This window comes from Cottoperca gobio, chromosome 17 (assembly GCF_900634415.1).
Source record: "Cottoperca gobio chromosome 17, fCotGob3.1, whole genome shotgun sequence".
Classification (NCBI taxonomy): Eukaryota; Metazoa; Chordata; class Actinopteri; order Perciformes; family Bovichtidae; genus Cottoperca; species Cottoperca gobio.
In genome coordinates this window covers 675587-690586 of record NC_041371.1, presented here as the reverse complement: position 1 = coordinate 690586, position 15000 = coordinate 675587, and the positions used below count along the sequence as shown (strand labels likewise).

Below are 15000 nucleotides of genomic sequence, written 5' to 3'. Positions count from 1 at the left end.
ACATGTTGGGCACATGTTGGGAACATGTTGGGCACATGTTGGGAACATGTTGGGCACATGTTGGGCACATGTAGGGAACATGTTGGGCACATGTTGGGCACATGTTGGGCACATGTTGGGCACATGTTGGGAACATGTTGGGCACATGTTGGGCACATGTTGGGAACATGTTGGGCACATGTTGGGCACATGTTGGGAACATGTTGGGCACATGTTGGGCACATGTTGGGAACATGTTGGGCACATGTTGGGAACATGTTGGGCACATGTTGGGCACATGTTGGGCACATGTTGGGAACATGTTGGGCACATGTTGGGCACATGTTGGGCACATGTTGGGAACATGTTGGGCACATGTTGGGCACATGTTGGGAACATGTTGGGCACATGTTGGGCACATGTTGGGAACATGTGGGGCACATGTTGGGAACATGTTGGGAACATGTTGGGCACATGTTGGGAACATGTTGGGAACATGTTGGAGGACATGGACTGAGAGGAGATTTTTATGAAGTTCAGAGACTTTTGTACAGAGAAAAATCTATTAAAAAAAACATTTAGTAAAAGAAATCTCACTTTCTAAAAATGTTTTCCATAAAAGTGGAGACGTTTTCAAATGAGAGAACATTTTTCATGAAGTTCGGAGAATTTTGTAAAATGTAATATTTTTGTCAGGATATGTCATTTTTAAAAGAATTTGAAGTTAAAAGTATTTAAATTTGAATGGCGGGGACATTTTATGTGATAAAATGGAATAGGAATATTTGAAAAGATTATGGAGCAAGAGGACACTTTTTGTTAAGTGTGGAAACTTTTTGAATAAAAAGAAACTCACAAATAAAGCCGCGGAGCCGTACCTGTGATGGAGACGCACCGGGAGTCGGTGCTGCTGCTCTGCAGCTCCGTGTCCAGGACGGTCTGAGCTCGGACGCAGTACACCGCTCCCTCCTGCAGGGCGGGGACGAGCAGCATCGCCTGCTCAGCTGCCATTAAGTACACAGCAGCCTGAGGGGGGGGGGCAACATAAAAAAGAAAAAGATTTTCTTCTATTTTTTGCAACAAGTGAACTTTAAAAATAAATAAATCAGTTACTTACAAATCTAAAAACAAGGACAATAAAGCCGGACGGAGGTGCAGATATAAATATATAATAAAAAGTTTATATAAAAAAACAATAGAATATGTAGACAGTACATAATACACAGAATGCTGCAGAGTGCAAAGGGTGCTGCAATAAATATAAAGATATAAATTATTAATATTTGACACATAATTACATGTGTATAGCTCATTTGTATTTAAACTATAACACATATATAATTAGCTGGTCAGGAAAGCAGGGAATAAAGAAAAGGGGGAAATAAATGAGAAAAACATGAGAAAAACATGAAAGGGGGATAAAGGGATAAACGAGAGGGAAAGTTGGGCATCGAGGATGAAAGTAAAATATATGGAAAGTGAAACTTCATCAGTAACAGGCTCTTTAGAAAACAGAATTATAACATAATAAATTACATAAACTCTTAGAGCTCTAAGGCATCTGGTTAAACACTGTGAAACACAGAAAGGTTTGAGGACTGAACTCTGACCTGCAGCTCGTCGCCTCTCTTCCACACCGTCACGCTGACGACAGCAGTGAGAGGAAGCTTGTTGAACGACACCTGAAGAGAGTCGCCCAGCGCCGTCACCGCCATCTCCGGCGCCGTCAGGACCGCTGCAGACACGAGATTCACATTCACTCATTCATTCATTCATTCATTTCTTAGAAACCTCTACATGTTTTACAGGAACGTACGACGGAGTGTTAGGTGCCGTTGTAGGTTAAAATAATAAAATAGAATTCCAGAGCCGGGGGAGGATGGTAATATTACGAGGAAAGAATCTGGATTTCCGAGATTAAATTCGTCAATTCTTTAAAATATTCTCTCAGATTAATGTCACAAATTTGAGCAGGAAAAGGTGGTAAATATTCAGAAAAAAACCTCAAAAGGGTACATTTTTTGAGACAAAATCACATATTTACAAGAATAAACTAACCTTTCACAACCTTGAAGTTGTGAAAGGGTTTTGATGTTTAGAGTAAAAAACAATGAAATAAAAAATATACCTAACCAATAAATACTTTGCAATCGGATTTAGCAAAAAGAAAATACTTGAGATTATCACGTCATAATCCACAGACCTTGTTGTGAGCAGTTTATGCAGGAACTATTTTCTACCAAACTACACCTGCGAACAGTATCACTGCGCAGAAGGAAGCGTGCTGTGTCTGGCTTGTCTTACTGTCTCTGCGGTTGAACGCTGGGCTGAGTTGGCTCCAGGGCGACGTCAGAGAGCCGCACTGCGCTCTGACGTGCAGGTTGTAGTCGGAGTCGGAGCCGAGGTCAAAGGTCAGGTCGCAGTGAGCGTGAGGAGTCAGCTGACAGTCGGGAGCGTCCACCCAGCTGCCGTTCAGGACCATCAGCTCGAACTCCCTGAAGCACGAAGACAGAGTTACTGAGCAGAAGCATGAAACTGAGTTACAGTTACTAATGTATGTAGAATATAACTCTCATCCTGTTAATCCAAGTTACAATGAAGAACTTTAATAAAGGTTTGACCGTAATCAGTGTTGAGGAGGATTATCAGACCTCTTTGTTTCTCTTCGTAGTTACATTTCAACAGTAACCTTCCCAACAGTGTTTATTTAGCTTTATTATCAATGTTTCTTTATGTTTGTATTGGCATCTTGTAACAACTGTGAGCAGAACTGTTCGTGTGAGCTGAAACTAAGTCAAAACTATTTGCACACATCGGTGTGTCTGAAGTTGTGCCTCTGAACACAACAATTACACAAACTCACCGCACCCTGCATACCTGCAGCGCAGTACAGCTGCACACACAGTGCTGCTGCTGCTGACTCACAGAAGATGAGTCTTTCTTCTCTCAGTGTTTGTTTGGCATCAGTATTGATTGACAGCCGTGCAGTAAATTAAAATAAACTAGAATGGCACCCGAAGAGCGCAGACCTCTCCAGGGCCACTGGTGCATTCAAATGCTCCTCTGGAAGTCGTTCTTCCCACTTAACGTGTTCATGAGCTTGAAGTCATAATGTGGAAACAACAAAGAGGGCCATCAACATAGTCCGCCATGTTTTTGTGTAACATGACAGCAACTTGGCAAGTCGTGTACCAACATTTTCTCCTCATCTCAGAGTCGATTTGAGGAAGCATTTATGGTCATTTTACGATTATTCCGACACCACATGAATGCAGCACAAACTGCCCTAACTCGCAATGTTAACACACATTTTAAATAGCGTGTGTATCCGCCTCGAGATTTGGATCCGCTCCAACATTTAATGGGTTCTACCTTTACCCATGATGCACCTTTCCCCCTTCATGACAATCCGTCCAGAAGTTTCTCTGTAATCCTGACAGACAAACTGAAAACACCTGAGCCCGCTGACAGGTGGACCTGCTCGGTGACATTTATCAAAGTACTAATGAAGGCAGATCCACCACCTCCAGATTTATGATATCAACCTTACACTGCAGGTATTCTGCAAACCCACAGAACTTTGTCAACAGTAATATAGAAGATACAGAAGATGTACTGTATCTGCTGATGCTCGTTATGTCTGCAGGTATGTGGAAGAAATGTCACCTGATGAAACGTCAGAGGAAGTTATTGATCCTGAAGGGAACATGAGATGTCTGGCCCAAAGTGTCAGAGACAGAAATTTAAATAAACTTAAGAGATTTAAAGCTGCAGTAGGCAAAATATTTTTGTCTCTGTTGTTGTTTTGTGTCTCTTTGTAGTTGTTTTGTGTCTTTGTTGTTGTTTGGTGTCTCTTTGTAGTTGATTTGTGTCTCTTTGTAGTTGTTTTGTGTCTCTTTGTTGTTGTTTTGTGTCTTTGTTGTTGTTTGGTGTCTCTTTGTATTTGTTTTGTGTCTCTTTGTTGTTGTTTTGTGTCTCTTTGTTGTTGTTTTGTGTCTTTGTTGTTGTTTTGTGTCTCTTTGTTGTTGTTGTTTTGTGTATCTGTAGTTGTTTTGTGTCTCTTTGCTGTTGTTTTGTGTCTCTTTGTTGTTGTTTGGTGTCTCTTTGTTGTTGTTTGGTGTCTCTTTGTTGTTGTTTGGTGTCTCTTTGTTGTTGCTTTGTGTCTCTTTGTAGTTGCGTTGTGTCTCTTTGTAGTTGTTTTGTGTCTCTTTTTTTGTTGCTTTGTGTCTCTTTGTAGTTGTTTTGTGTTTTTGTAGTTGTTTTGTGTCTCTTTGTAGTTGCTTTGTGTCTCTTTGTAGTTGCTTTGTGTCTCTTTGTAGTTGCTGTTGTGTCTCTTTGTAGTTGTGTTGGTGTCTCTTTGTTGTTGTTTGGTGTCTCTTTGTTGTTGTTTGGTGTCTCTTTGTTGTTGCTTTGTGTCTCTTTGTAGTTGTTTGGTGTCTCTTTGTTGTTGTTTGGTGTCTCTTTGTTGTTGTTTGGTGTCTCTTTGTTGTTGTTTTGTGTCTTTTTGTTGTTGTTTGGTGTCTCTTTGTAGTCATTTATAAACTGTGTGTCAGCTCACAAGTTTGCAAATTCAAATTCTGCAGTTTGTTTTTCTTCACCACTTGAATTAAAATATGGTAAAAGGTTATTTTTGCCTTATAATGCCACAAATAAACGGCCTCGTGCAGCTCTAAGGATGAAGTTAACGCTACAGACGTTTTAAAATCACTGAACTCTGCTCAACTCCTAAACAATGTTTGGAAAACTTCCAAGCCGCCGCAGGAATGTTGCTGACAGTTAATTAAAAGATCTGCTCTGTGATTGATGACGTAGAAGAACAGACACACCTGCTGATTCTAATTATTAGCACAGGTGTGTCATTAATTCCTGTGTTATTAGGTCAAATGTGTTTTAGTATTCAATGGGTGCGATGATTATCATGTAAGAAAAATCCTGCTGGATTTGTTTTTCTCACAATAACCTGCAGGTATCAGCTGCATATTTCACATAGTTCACCCTCTCACTTCACTATAGATAGTGTGGTATATTGTTGACTGACTTTACTTACATTACTGCAACTATTATTACAAATTATTGAAAGCCATTCGTTCATTTTAGCAAAAATATCAAGAAATCTCTGATTCAGCTCCTGAAATGTTAACATTATCTTATTTCTCATCTATGATCTATAGAACTGAATGTGTTTTAGGTTTTGGACTCTGAAGTAAAATAAAAATAAAAACCAGACAATTGATTTTTATCAACTTGGACTATTTTAACAATTTCTATAGAGGAAATAATTGATTAATAAAAAGAAAAATAACTGAAGATGTGAAGCTTTAAAACACAAATATATGGTTTTATGTTTCAAAACGTAACTCACTTCAGTTTTTCATCAAACAAACAGGAGGAAATGGTGCATTTGTTATCGGTTCAGTGTTTAGTGTATGACTTACCCCTGGAACTGCACCGAGTACAGGACTGCAGTGCTGCAGGGGGCCTGCAGGGGGCGCCACTTCAGTACGTGTCTCATGTCAACGGACTCCATGGAAACTGTGCTGGGACCCTGCAGCGTCCAAACATCTGCTGACAGGAAGAATTCATGTTTTAAATCTCATTATTATCATTGTGAGGAAGAAGCCCAACTTAACTGAGGGAATACTTTTAAGTAATAAAAACAGAAGTGGCTTCTGGGAAATTTCTTTTAGAGAACTTTCAAATATCTTTGTTATTTCTCTTTAAAAAAACAAAACACTTATTCTGCTACTGGGGGAAATACCAGAAGAGATCAAGAAGAAAGATTGTGTGTGTGTGTGTGTGTGTGTGTGTGTGTGTGTGTGTGTGTGTGTGTGTGTGTGTGTGTGTGTGTGTGTGTGTGTGTGTGTGTGTGTGGAGTTAGTCACGTATTGCAGATGTATGCCTTAGATCTGCATGTAGCATGTAGTACAGTCATGTTAAGGTTGGTATGCATGTTGTATGTTATTTGCACACCATATATATTACAGCATGAATTATTGAAGTTTTATGTATCGTACAGTCTGTGTATGTATGTCAACATGAATCTTTCTTATTTCTAGTAAGAGCAATAATTAATCAAATTACAAGGAACTGGTGAATTCTTAATTCACTCCAAATGGAAGGTTCTTATAAATTAAATATATTCTAAGGGGAAGAAAATCGTTAAATTATTATTTTATTTGATCTTATTTCAATTTTGTTTCTGTATGCTCTATATTCATTTAAATGCAATCAAAATAAAAACATGTAATTGTTGTTTTTGTGTCCAGATTAAACAAACGTGATCGAGTGAGTTTTAAAGGTTCTGGAGTTTGTCACCTTTGCATAGAGCCAGGCTAGCAGCTTTTATGCTAAGCTAAACTAGCCGGCTGCTGGCTTTAGCTTCATATTTAGCGTACAGACACGAGAGTGAGATTATCTCAACAAGGAAGAGAAGAAGCGTATTTCGAAAAATGTTTTGATTTACAAAAATCTGCTTCTGCAAAGATACGTGTTAATGTCTCAACACACTGAACCCCAAATCTTATATAACGATTATTCTCAGTATCAATTCATTTTCTAGATTCATCGTTTGCTTTATAAAATGTCAGAAAATAGTGAAAGATGTCAAAGTTCAAGGTGAAGTTATAAAATGTATAAAACAGAGAAAAGGAAATTGAACTCACATTTTGTAAAGTCGAAGAGGACGAAGCTCATCACCATCACCAGCAGACTCGCAGTGCGTCTCATGACCAGAACAACAGAGGGGGACTGGTCAGGTCAGGTCCACCATGTCCAAACCCCTCCAGCGACCTGCATGAAAACTGATCCAGAACTCAGCATAATCCAGATTAATGTACAGAAATCCTTCTTCATCCAGGAGGTGAATAAAAGCCTTAAATCCACCGTGAAGAGGACGATTAATATCTTTCAGTTTAAGGTCCGGAGTCTCAGAGTTCTGTCACTTTATTCCACCGTCTGAGCTCCAGATGAAGCAGTTTAACGTGTGAGAGAATCAGAAGCCGTGCGATCTGAGCAAAGCTGATGTGTCCGGATGCTGAGGCTGGTTCTGGGCTGCAGAGCCGGTCCGACCTGTTGAGAGCTTCCCCGGGGCATCAGCTGTCAGCCGTCAGCCGTCAGCCGTCATTTTCAGGTTAAACACCTGATGAGCTCTATAGGGCCGGCCTGTATATATGTATATATACATATATATATATATATATATATATATATATATATATATATATATATATATATATATATATATATATATATATATATACATATATACATATATATATATATATATATATATATATATATATATATATATATATATGTATATATATATATATATATATATACATATATACAGGAAAATACATACATTTAATACATGAATAAATAAAAAAACTAAAGACATTTAAAATCTAAAGTTAATTAGAATAAATTAATGAATAATGCAGAAATAAAAAATAAATACATTTAATAAATGGATCAAAAAGGTTTGAAGGTGATTAAAATGAATCAATGAAAAAATAAATTTAAAAATAAATAAAAGTAAACGAATACATCACAATACATTCACAACTTTTTCTTTCTGAGAGTGAATGTAACGTGCAGTGTGATAAAACTTTCTATTTGACTGGAGAGGACGAGAGAAGACGAGACTTTGGACTCTCATGATGATCAAACATTAACTATCACAACCATAAAGCTATAAAACACAGAACAACTCACACAGCCTCCAACGCCTCCAACGCCAACGACACATGTTCAACACCATCGAATATTCAATGATTTTATCCCTTTATAATGTCTCTCTGTAGTCACTTTATGTCTCTTTGTAGTCACTTTGTGTCTCTTTGTAGCCATTTTGTCTCTTTGTAGCCATGTTGTGTCTCTCTGTAGTCACTTTGTGTCTCTCTGTAGTAACTTTGTGTCTCTTTGTAGTCACTTTATGTCTCTTTGTAGTCACTTTGTGTCTCTTTGTAGTCACTTTGTGTCTCTTTGTAGCCATGTTGTGGCTCTCTGTAGTCACTTTGTGTCTCTTTGTAGCCATGTTGTGGCTCTCTGTAGTCACTTTGTGTCTCTTTGTAGCCATTTTGTGTCTCTTTGTAGTCATGTTGTGTCTCTTTCTCTTTTGGCCATGGGGGCACTGACACTTTGGGCCCCTGGGCCTGTACCTGGTCGGCCCGTTCAATAATCCCTTCATGGTAAATGGTGGTTAAATAACCTTTAATTAATCTTATCATCGACAATCCATCGATTTATAACAGTTACGGACTAACTGCTCCTCGAAACTGATGCAGAGGTTTTGTCAATAGTTTGACGCAGCCGCCTGACAGGAGGACCTGCAGCTCCTTATTTGGACATAAAAATGTTTATTATCCTTCTGCTTCCTGCTGTAGAGACCGTAGAATACAGTAAATAACATTGTGGAAATAAAAAGACAAATAACAAAAGGACCCGTCTGTGGATGCTTCTCAAGGTTATTTGAGGTGTGGCTGAAGACTTCATCATCATCCTCATGATCAATACTGAGCGCGAGGCGGGGGGACTACAGGGAGCGGCTCCCAGCTCTTTTATGGCCCCCTGGCAGAGGGTAAAGTCTCCTGTTAGAGCCACAGACGTCAGATTAACAACTGCAGGAGAGAGAGCAGAGCCTCCGACCTGTTTCTGGCTGTACAGTAGGGAATCCAAGGCCCTGTGACCCTGCCATTACTGTTTTGAGACTATTTTTTGGATTTCTTCTTCTTTGCCACCATGTCGACGGCTGTGGAAGCGACCGGGTTCATCATGTGCATCATCAGCTGGCTGATCACCGGCGCGTCGCTGGCCAACGACTACTGGAAGATTTCCACCGTGTCCGGCAGCGTCATCATCTCCCAGAGGCAGTTTGAGAACTTGTGGCACTCCTGCGCCGAGAACAGCGCCGGCATCGCTGAGTGTAGAGACTTTGAGTCGCTGCTCGCCCTCCCCGGTAAGATGAGAACACTGACCTTTAATGTTCTTAGAGAATACCATACCCTACATTTTTAACAAGTATTTTTTCTCCAATTTCCAAAAAGCATAGATAATCTACTAAGTCTTTAATATAACTCTATAATATACATGATGTTGGAAACTGTCATTGTTGAAAGATCTAAAATAAAACAGGAAGTAAGGACTGAACAGAGGCAGATACATACTCTCATCATTTCTACACCTCCCATTTCAAAAGGGACATTTTAGGGGCTGGGAAAAGAGAGATAATGGAGCACTGAGGCTGAAGACATCGATAAAAAATGTTTATTAAAACAATATTGAATTGAAGGAACTGGAAATTAAATTATCTGTTTCTTTTTTTTCTCAATTTCTTTTTTTTCTCAATTTCTTTTTTTCTTTTTCCTTTTTTTTTTCTTTCTTTCTTTTTTCACATTTTCTCTTTTTTGGTTAAAAAAAACAATAAAAAACAAAAATGAAAGCGACAATAACGAAAATAATTTACGACACTGATGACTTGTAATTTTACCTGCAATAAAGTAATTCAATAAAATCTAAAACTTTTAGATGGTTTTCTTTACTTTTTTGCGGAAGAAAACATTTTAAGATTAAGTTACTTGGTAAGTTGAGAGGAGGTATTATTTTTTAATATAGTTAAAGTTTCAGGTTCTGAGAACAAAATTCGTTAAAACATTTAATTAACTTCAAATTTGTTGATCAGAGGAGCTTCTAACTGTCATAAAAGGAAGGTTTTTCAGACCTGTAACAGAAAAGAGGCCAGCATGCCATGTGGCACAGTTTCAGATATCCTCGTCCAAAGGTTTGTGGGTTTACCGCCTGAAGTTTACCGCCTGAAGCAGAGCAAAGATCTGTTTCACAGTTTGATACAAAGATGATTTTATACACAACAAGATTTTTAATTTTACAATCAATACGAAGTTATTTTATAACTAGATTGTTTTTCCTGCCATGACGTGTTGTATAAAATTATCTTTTCGGCACCATTTTAAACCTCCACTGACAAGAAAATGGAGGGAAACTTTATGTTCGCTTTATTCTCACTTTGGTTTGGTTGAATCTGCAGGTTAGACAAACAACAGAAGAGAAAACACAAATGTTAAATATTTCCCGTCAGTGTGATCATTTAACTGCATGATTCATTTTGTTACCGGCTAACTGAAACTGTGAGGCTCATAAAGAGGAGCGGCAGGTTTTTATGATCATTAGAGGCCATTTTGTTAATAAATAACTACAGCGGCTGTAAAACAGATGTTAATGTTACTTCCTGTTCCTCCTTTTCTTTTTCCTCTTCAATCAAGATTCATGAGTTCATGTAAGTGGAGACACTTCAGGTGAATGGAGAAAATATATCAGCAGGAAACTTCTCCACTTCATTCCTCGCATTAACACAATATTCTTTGTATGACAAGGTTTAAATGTGTAAATGAGGCTTTATCTTATTAAATATGTGCTGATGTGCTCCATGTCCAGATATGAAGTGAAGTCTGGATGAAGCAGGTTCAAAGTGTTTCATGTTGTTCACATCTCAAAGGTTTGTACAGAGGGGATTCTGCATCAATTACAAATGTTTTTAATATTGCAGTTTCAGTGATGTTTAAAGGGGCAGTTTGCACCATTCTTCCACAGTTACTTCAGGCATTTTCCTTGTAGGACTACATTTCCCATCAGCCCTGCTGTTTAATATCATCTCTCGCCTTCCTGCAGAGCATGAACATGTTGGAGATGCTTTTCCATGAAAAGAAGAGCAGAAACTCTATTTATTAGAATAAAATCTAATGCATGTAATGATGTTCATTAGTAACTGTAGAGATAAATATCTTTCCCTCTCTGCAGCTCACATTCAGGCGTGTCGAGCTCTGATGATCATCGCTCTGCTGCTCGGCCTCGGCTCCATGATCGTGTCTCTGCTCGGACTGAAGTGCATCAAGATCGGCTCAGCCACCGACCAATCCAAGGCCAAGATCGCCATCACCGGAGGAATCCTGAGCATGCTCGCTGGTGAGTCAGCCAGAGCTAAGACTGATGCGGTGTCTCGATGTGCGTACTTCTGTACTTACACTTGCTATTTCCAGTGCTTAAGTGCATTCACACGGAGAAGGAGGGCAACATGCACTATGAGTACCTGGAGGGGGCGAAAAGCCTCAACGCTCGCCATCTTGGCTCCGTAACGGAAGTGGTTCTTTAATATTAATATAAATAAATAATATTGTATTTAGAAATGTACCATTATTCTGAGAGAAGCCATCGTTATTGTTATTGGTTAATTGCAGTCTGTCATGATTTGCTAGCGAGCTAACAGCGGTGATCGTCACTTCCGGTGACAGCAGGAGTGTGAGTTGAGTCTACGCTTCCCGGTCGAACCTCACGAACAACGCAAGTGTTCACAGACTCATCGTGGCAGTTTACTAACAAGTATCCGAATTGAGACACCAGCAGTTTTACTTTCCAAATGAAAGGCTTGTTGAACTCAGGGTTGTAGCTTAGTCCATTTGTGCTGCACAAGAAAAAGTTGCATACTTTTTTACTTTCAGTGCCAACTGGTGCGTGCAGTATGCAAACTATCGGGACGACGTCGTCTTGTCATGGGGAGCTGAGGACTGTCGGTCAGAATAGCCAGAAAAGCTTATTTTACTTTGTTGGACAATTTCTTTTGCACAATAAGAAACAAAGTGCAAAATCAACACATTTAAAGAAACACGACAGAGACGGGAAGGTGATGCTCTTGATTCTAACTTTAGTTATTTTAAGCGTGTGTGGGTTGTTAACTTTTTCCTCACGAGAAGATTTCATTTCTATTATTTATTTATTTTGCCTCCATCTGTCAATATGTTTAAAATGAAGATTAAATGTTTAAATGTGTTGAAAAGTCAACGGTCTGTTTCACATGCTTCATATATATTTCACCAATTTTATTTATTGGCCATTAAAGTGGCAACGTGGAAGAAACTGATGAAAAAGGGAAATTTAAAACTCAACATGTTTTATGTTAATGATTGAATTTGTGTGTTGCAGGTCTGTGCTGCATGATAGCAGTTTCTTGGTACGCCTACAGAGTCGTGCAGGACTTCCACAATCCGTTCTTCGGTGGCGTGAGGTGAGTCGACCCAAAACACACAACCATCAAAAGTTTAGTTTCATCCTCTCACACAAGAACGGACAAACATGTACCTCAGAGATATCAGCAGGAAACTTCTCAACTTCATTACTCACATGAACACTATTATTATTGTTTCTGAAATGTGATGTTTAAATATGTAAATGAGGCATTATGTTATTAAATATGTGCTCATTTGCTACATTTCCAGATTTTGTTGACATGTTGTCATCAAAGGTTTGTACAGATTCTGGATCTGTCTTTGTATCACTCCATAAATCACTAAATCCTGTCAACACACAGAACTCTGTGCATCTCCTGCATGTAGTGAGTGTAGCGTGTATAACATGAGCTGTGAGTGACATGTGAACAAAGCCCTCTGCACAAAGCTTCAGAATATAGAGAGGAATGAAAGTGGAAAGTTTGGTGTATGTATTGTGTGTTGCAGGTTGTGTCTGCAGGTTGTGTGTTTCACTCTCTAGTGTGTTGCAGGTTGTGTGTTGCAGGTTGTGTGTTGCAGGTTGTGTGTTGCAGGTTGTGTGTTGCAGGTTGTGTGTCTGACTCTCTCGTGTGTTGCAGGTTCGAGCTGAGCTCTGGCCTCTACCTGGGATGGGGTGCGTCCTCTCTGTCTATACTGGGTGGAGCTTTCCTCTGCTCCGCCTGTAAGAGAGCGTCAGCTGGAGGGAAGAAAGCGTGAGTCCCACACACCTGAGTTTCTTCTTCTGTCCTTCTCCAGATCACTCGTACTCGTAGATATTAACAACATACTTTATGGCTTCATCAAATTTAACTATAAGATTAAAGAAGTGCAAACGTTTTACATGATATATGTGCAACCAATCTATATTTCTCCAAATTCTTAGATATTGAACAAATGTAATTTGTGCAAAGATGAACCAGAGTCTTTAACACTTACTTCATGTATTTATTACTCCATTGGGAGATTATCAATTGTGTAAAACTAATGAATAGAAATTGATTGTAAAATTGTCATTACATTACATGTTTGTTATTTGAAAATAACTAATGTTTTCCCCAATTGAATTTGTATGTGAGTTGTATAAGTATAAGTATATTTAAACTATTAAACTTATAAATACTAAAACAAGTTATAAAACTGTCAAATTGTAGAAAATAAATATAAAAATGTTCAATTAAATTAATGCCTTTTTTTAACCCCATTTGTATTTTTTTGATTATCATTATATTTTCTCTTTATTTATTTTAATGAATGTCCTCGTTCTCCTGTAGCATCATGTTGAGAACACATTTGAAATGTTTGTACGTCATGTGACCGTGCTGTAGTTCGTTTATAGCCTAGCGTTAGCTTTTTACTTCAAAAATCAGTTGTGTTGACGTGTGAAGATTATCTTAAGGTCTATATATATACTAAATATAAGTATATAATATATATATATATATCTAAACTCTGTTTGCCACAGAGTTTATTTTCTGCAATAATCCAAAAGGTCCTGTTAGCTTTTTGTCGAGCGATCCAGCGCTATGCTAACTTCCGGGTTCGACTACAAAGACACGTCATCGCTGCAGCACTTAAATATAAATTTACAAAGAGTTTTCTGAGACATTCTGCTATAACGTCCAAATGTCTGCTGTAAAAAAAATCTTTCTATTTGAGCTTATTCTTTCGTTTCGGTGATTCTGACTTTGTGTCTCTTGTTTTTCAGCGGCTTTTATGGAAACACACAGAAAGTCTACACGGCTACGGCCAAGTCCGATCCAGATTCAGCCAGAGCTTACGTCTAAACACACACACACACTCGCACACACACACACACACACACACACACACACACACACACACACACACACACACACACACATACACACATAAACACACACACTCATGGGCTCACATTCCTTTCTTGACGTCCTCTAACTCTAGCATTCCTGATTTATGTAAACTTTTAACCCTATAAAAACGTTGTTGTCCCCCGCTGCTGACCAACGTCTAATAAAACTTGGAAACACAGTTTGTTTTCTGTCCTTTTGAAGTATTTTGCTTTTTTTTTAAGAGTTTTTGTCGTGGAATCCTAAATCTTAAATCTTGGGTAATACATAAAGATTTGTGGATGATTGTCGATGATTGTTTGTTTCTGTTTGGAGTTTATTATAATCGGAATAAAGTTTGTATTACATAATAAATGAGGTTTTTGTTCTGGTTCTTTTAAGTTGTTGATGTTGATGTTGTTTAGTTTTGTAATTTTGTAATCGCAGGTCGAGTCCTAAATTGAGCAGAGATTTGAGATTTGGCTATATTTTAAAGTGTACTATATAAATAAAGTTAATTATTTTGATTATTATTAGTAGTAGTATTATCATTATCATGATTGTTATTATTATAATTATCATGATTGTTAGTATTATTATTATTATTAGTAGTAGTAGTAGTAGTAGTAGTAGTATAATAATAATAATAATAATAATAATAATAATAATAATAATAATAATCCATCCATCCATCGTCTACCGCTTATCCGGGATCGGGTCGCGGGGGCAGCAGCTCCAGTAAGGAACCCCAATCTTCCCTTCTCTGGGCCACATCCTCCAGCTCCGACTGGGGGATCCTGAGGTGTTCCCAGGCCAGTGAGGAGATATAATCTCTCCACCGAGTCCTGGGTCTTCCCCGGGGTCTCCTCCCAGCTGGACGTGCCTGGAACACCTCCCTAGGGAGGCGCCCAGGTGGCATCCTTACTAGATGCCCGAACCACCTCAACTGGCTCCTTTCAACGTAAAGGAGCAGCGGCTCTACTCCGAGTCTCTCACGGATGGCTGAGCTTCTCACCCTATCTCTAAGGGAGACGCCAGCCACCCGTCTGAGAAAACCCATTTCGGCCGCTTGTACCCGTGATCTCGTTCTTTCGGTCATGACCCAGCCTTCATGACCATAGGTGAGGGTAGGAACGAAGATCGACCGGTATATTGAG

General features: G+C 38.8%; 2 protein-coding genes across 2 annotated transcripts in view; one reads left to right on the top strand and one right to left on the bottom strand.

Annotated features, from left to right (window-relative positions):
• The window catches only part of crfb16 (cytokine receptor family member B16), a 9378-nt gene extending 2673 nt beyond the window's left edge, over positions 1 to 6705 (bottom strand). Inside the window, exons 1-5 of the mRNA XM_029453247.1 lie at positions 6642 to 6705; positions 5415 to 5541; positions 2284 to 2474; positions 1590 to 1714; positions 858 to 1005 (exon numbers count right to left, since the gene is read on the bottom strand). Of these exons, the coding sequence (XP_029309107.1) occupies positions 858 to 1005; positions 1590 to 1714; positions 2284 to 2474; positions 5415 to 5541; positions 6642 to 6705 (655 nt within the window). The remainder of the gene's footprint in view (positions 1 to 857; positions 1006 to 1589; positions 1715 to 2283; positions 2475 to 5414; positions 5542 to 6641) is intronic.
• A 2016-nt stretch (positions 6706 to 8721) lies between these two features.
• Positions 8722 to 13952, top strand: cldn15la (claudin 15-like a). Its single transcript, XM_029453912.1, has 5 exons — positions 8722 to 8938; positions 10795 to 10959; positions 11974 to 12055; positions 12635 to 12748; positions 13741 to 13952. The coding sequence occupies exons 1-5, from the start codon at positions 8722 to 8724 to the stop codon at positions 13817 to 13819; spliced, it is 657 nt and encodes a 218-aa protein (XP_029309772.1). The 3' UTR covers positions 13820 to 13952.
• Positions 13953 to 15000: the final 1048 nt, after the last annotated feature.

Bases quoted from the DNA above. Each gene is read 5' to 3' on its own strand.
- cldn15la (XM_029453912.1), top strand. From the start codon at position 8,722: ATGTCGACGGCTGTGGAAGCGACCGGGTTCATCATGTGCATCATCAGC. The intron at 12,056-12,634 runs GTGAGTCGACCC...CGTGTGTTGCAG, and splicing joins CCGTTCTTCGGTGGCGTGAG to GTTCGAGCTGAGCTCTGGCC. The intron at 12,749-13,740 runs GTGAGTCCCACA...CTTGTTTTTCAG, and splicing joins TCAGCTGGAGGGAAGAAAGC to CGGCTTTTATGGAAACACAC.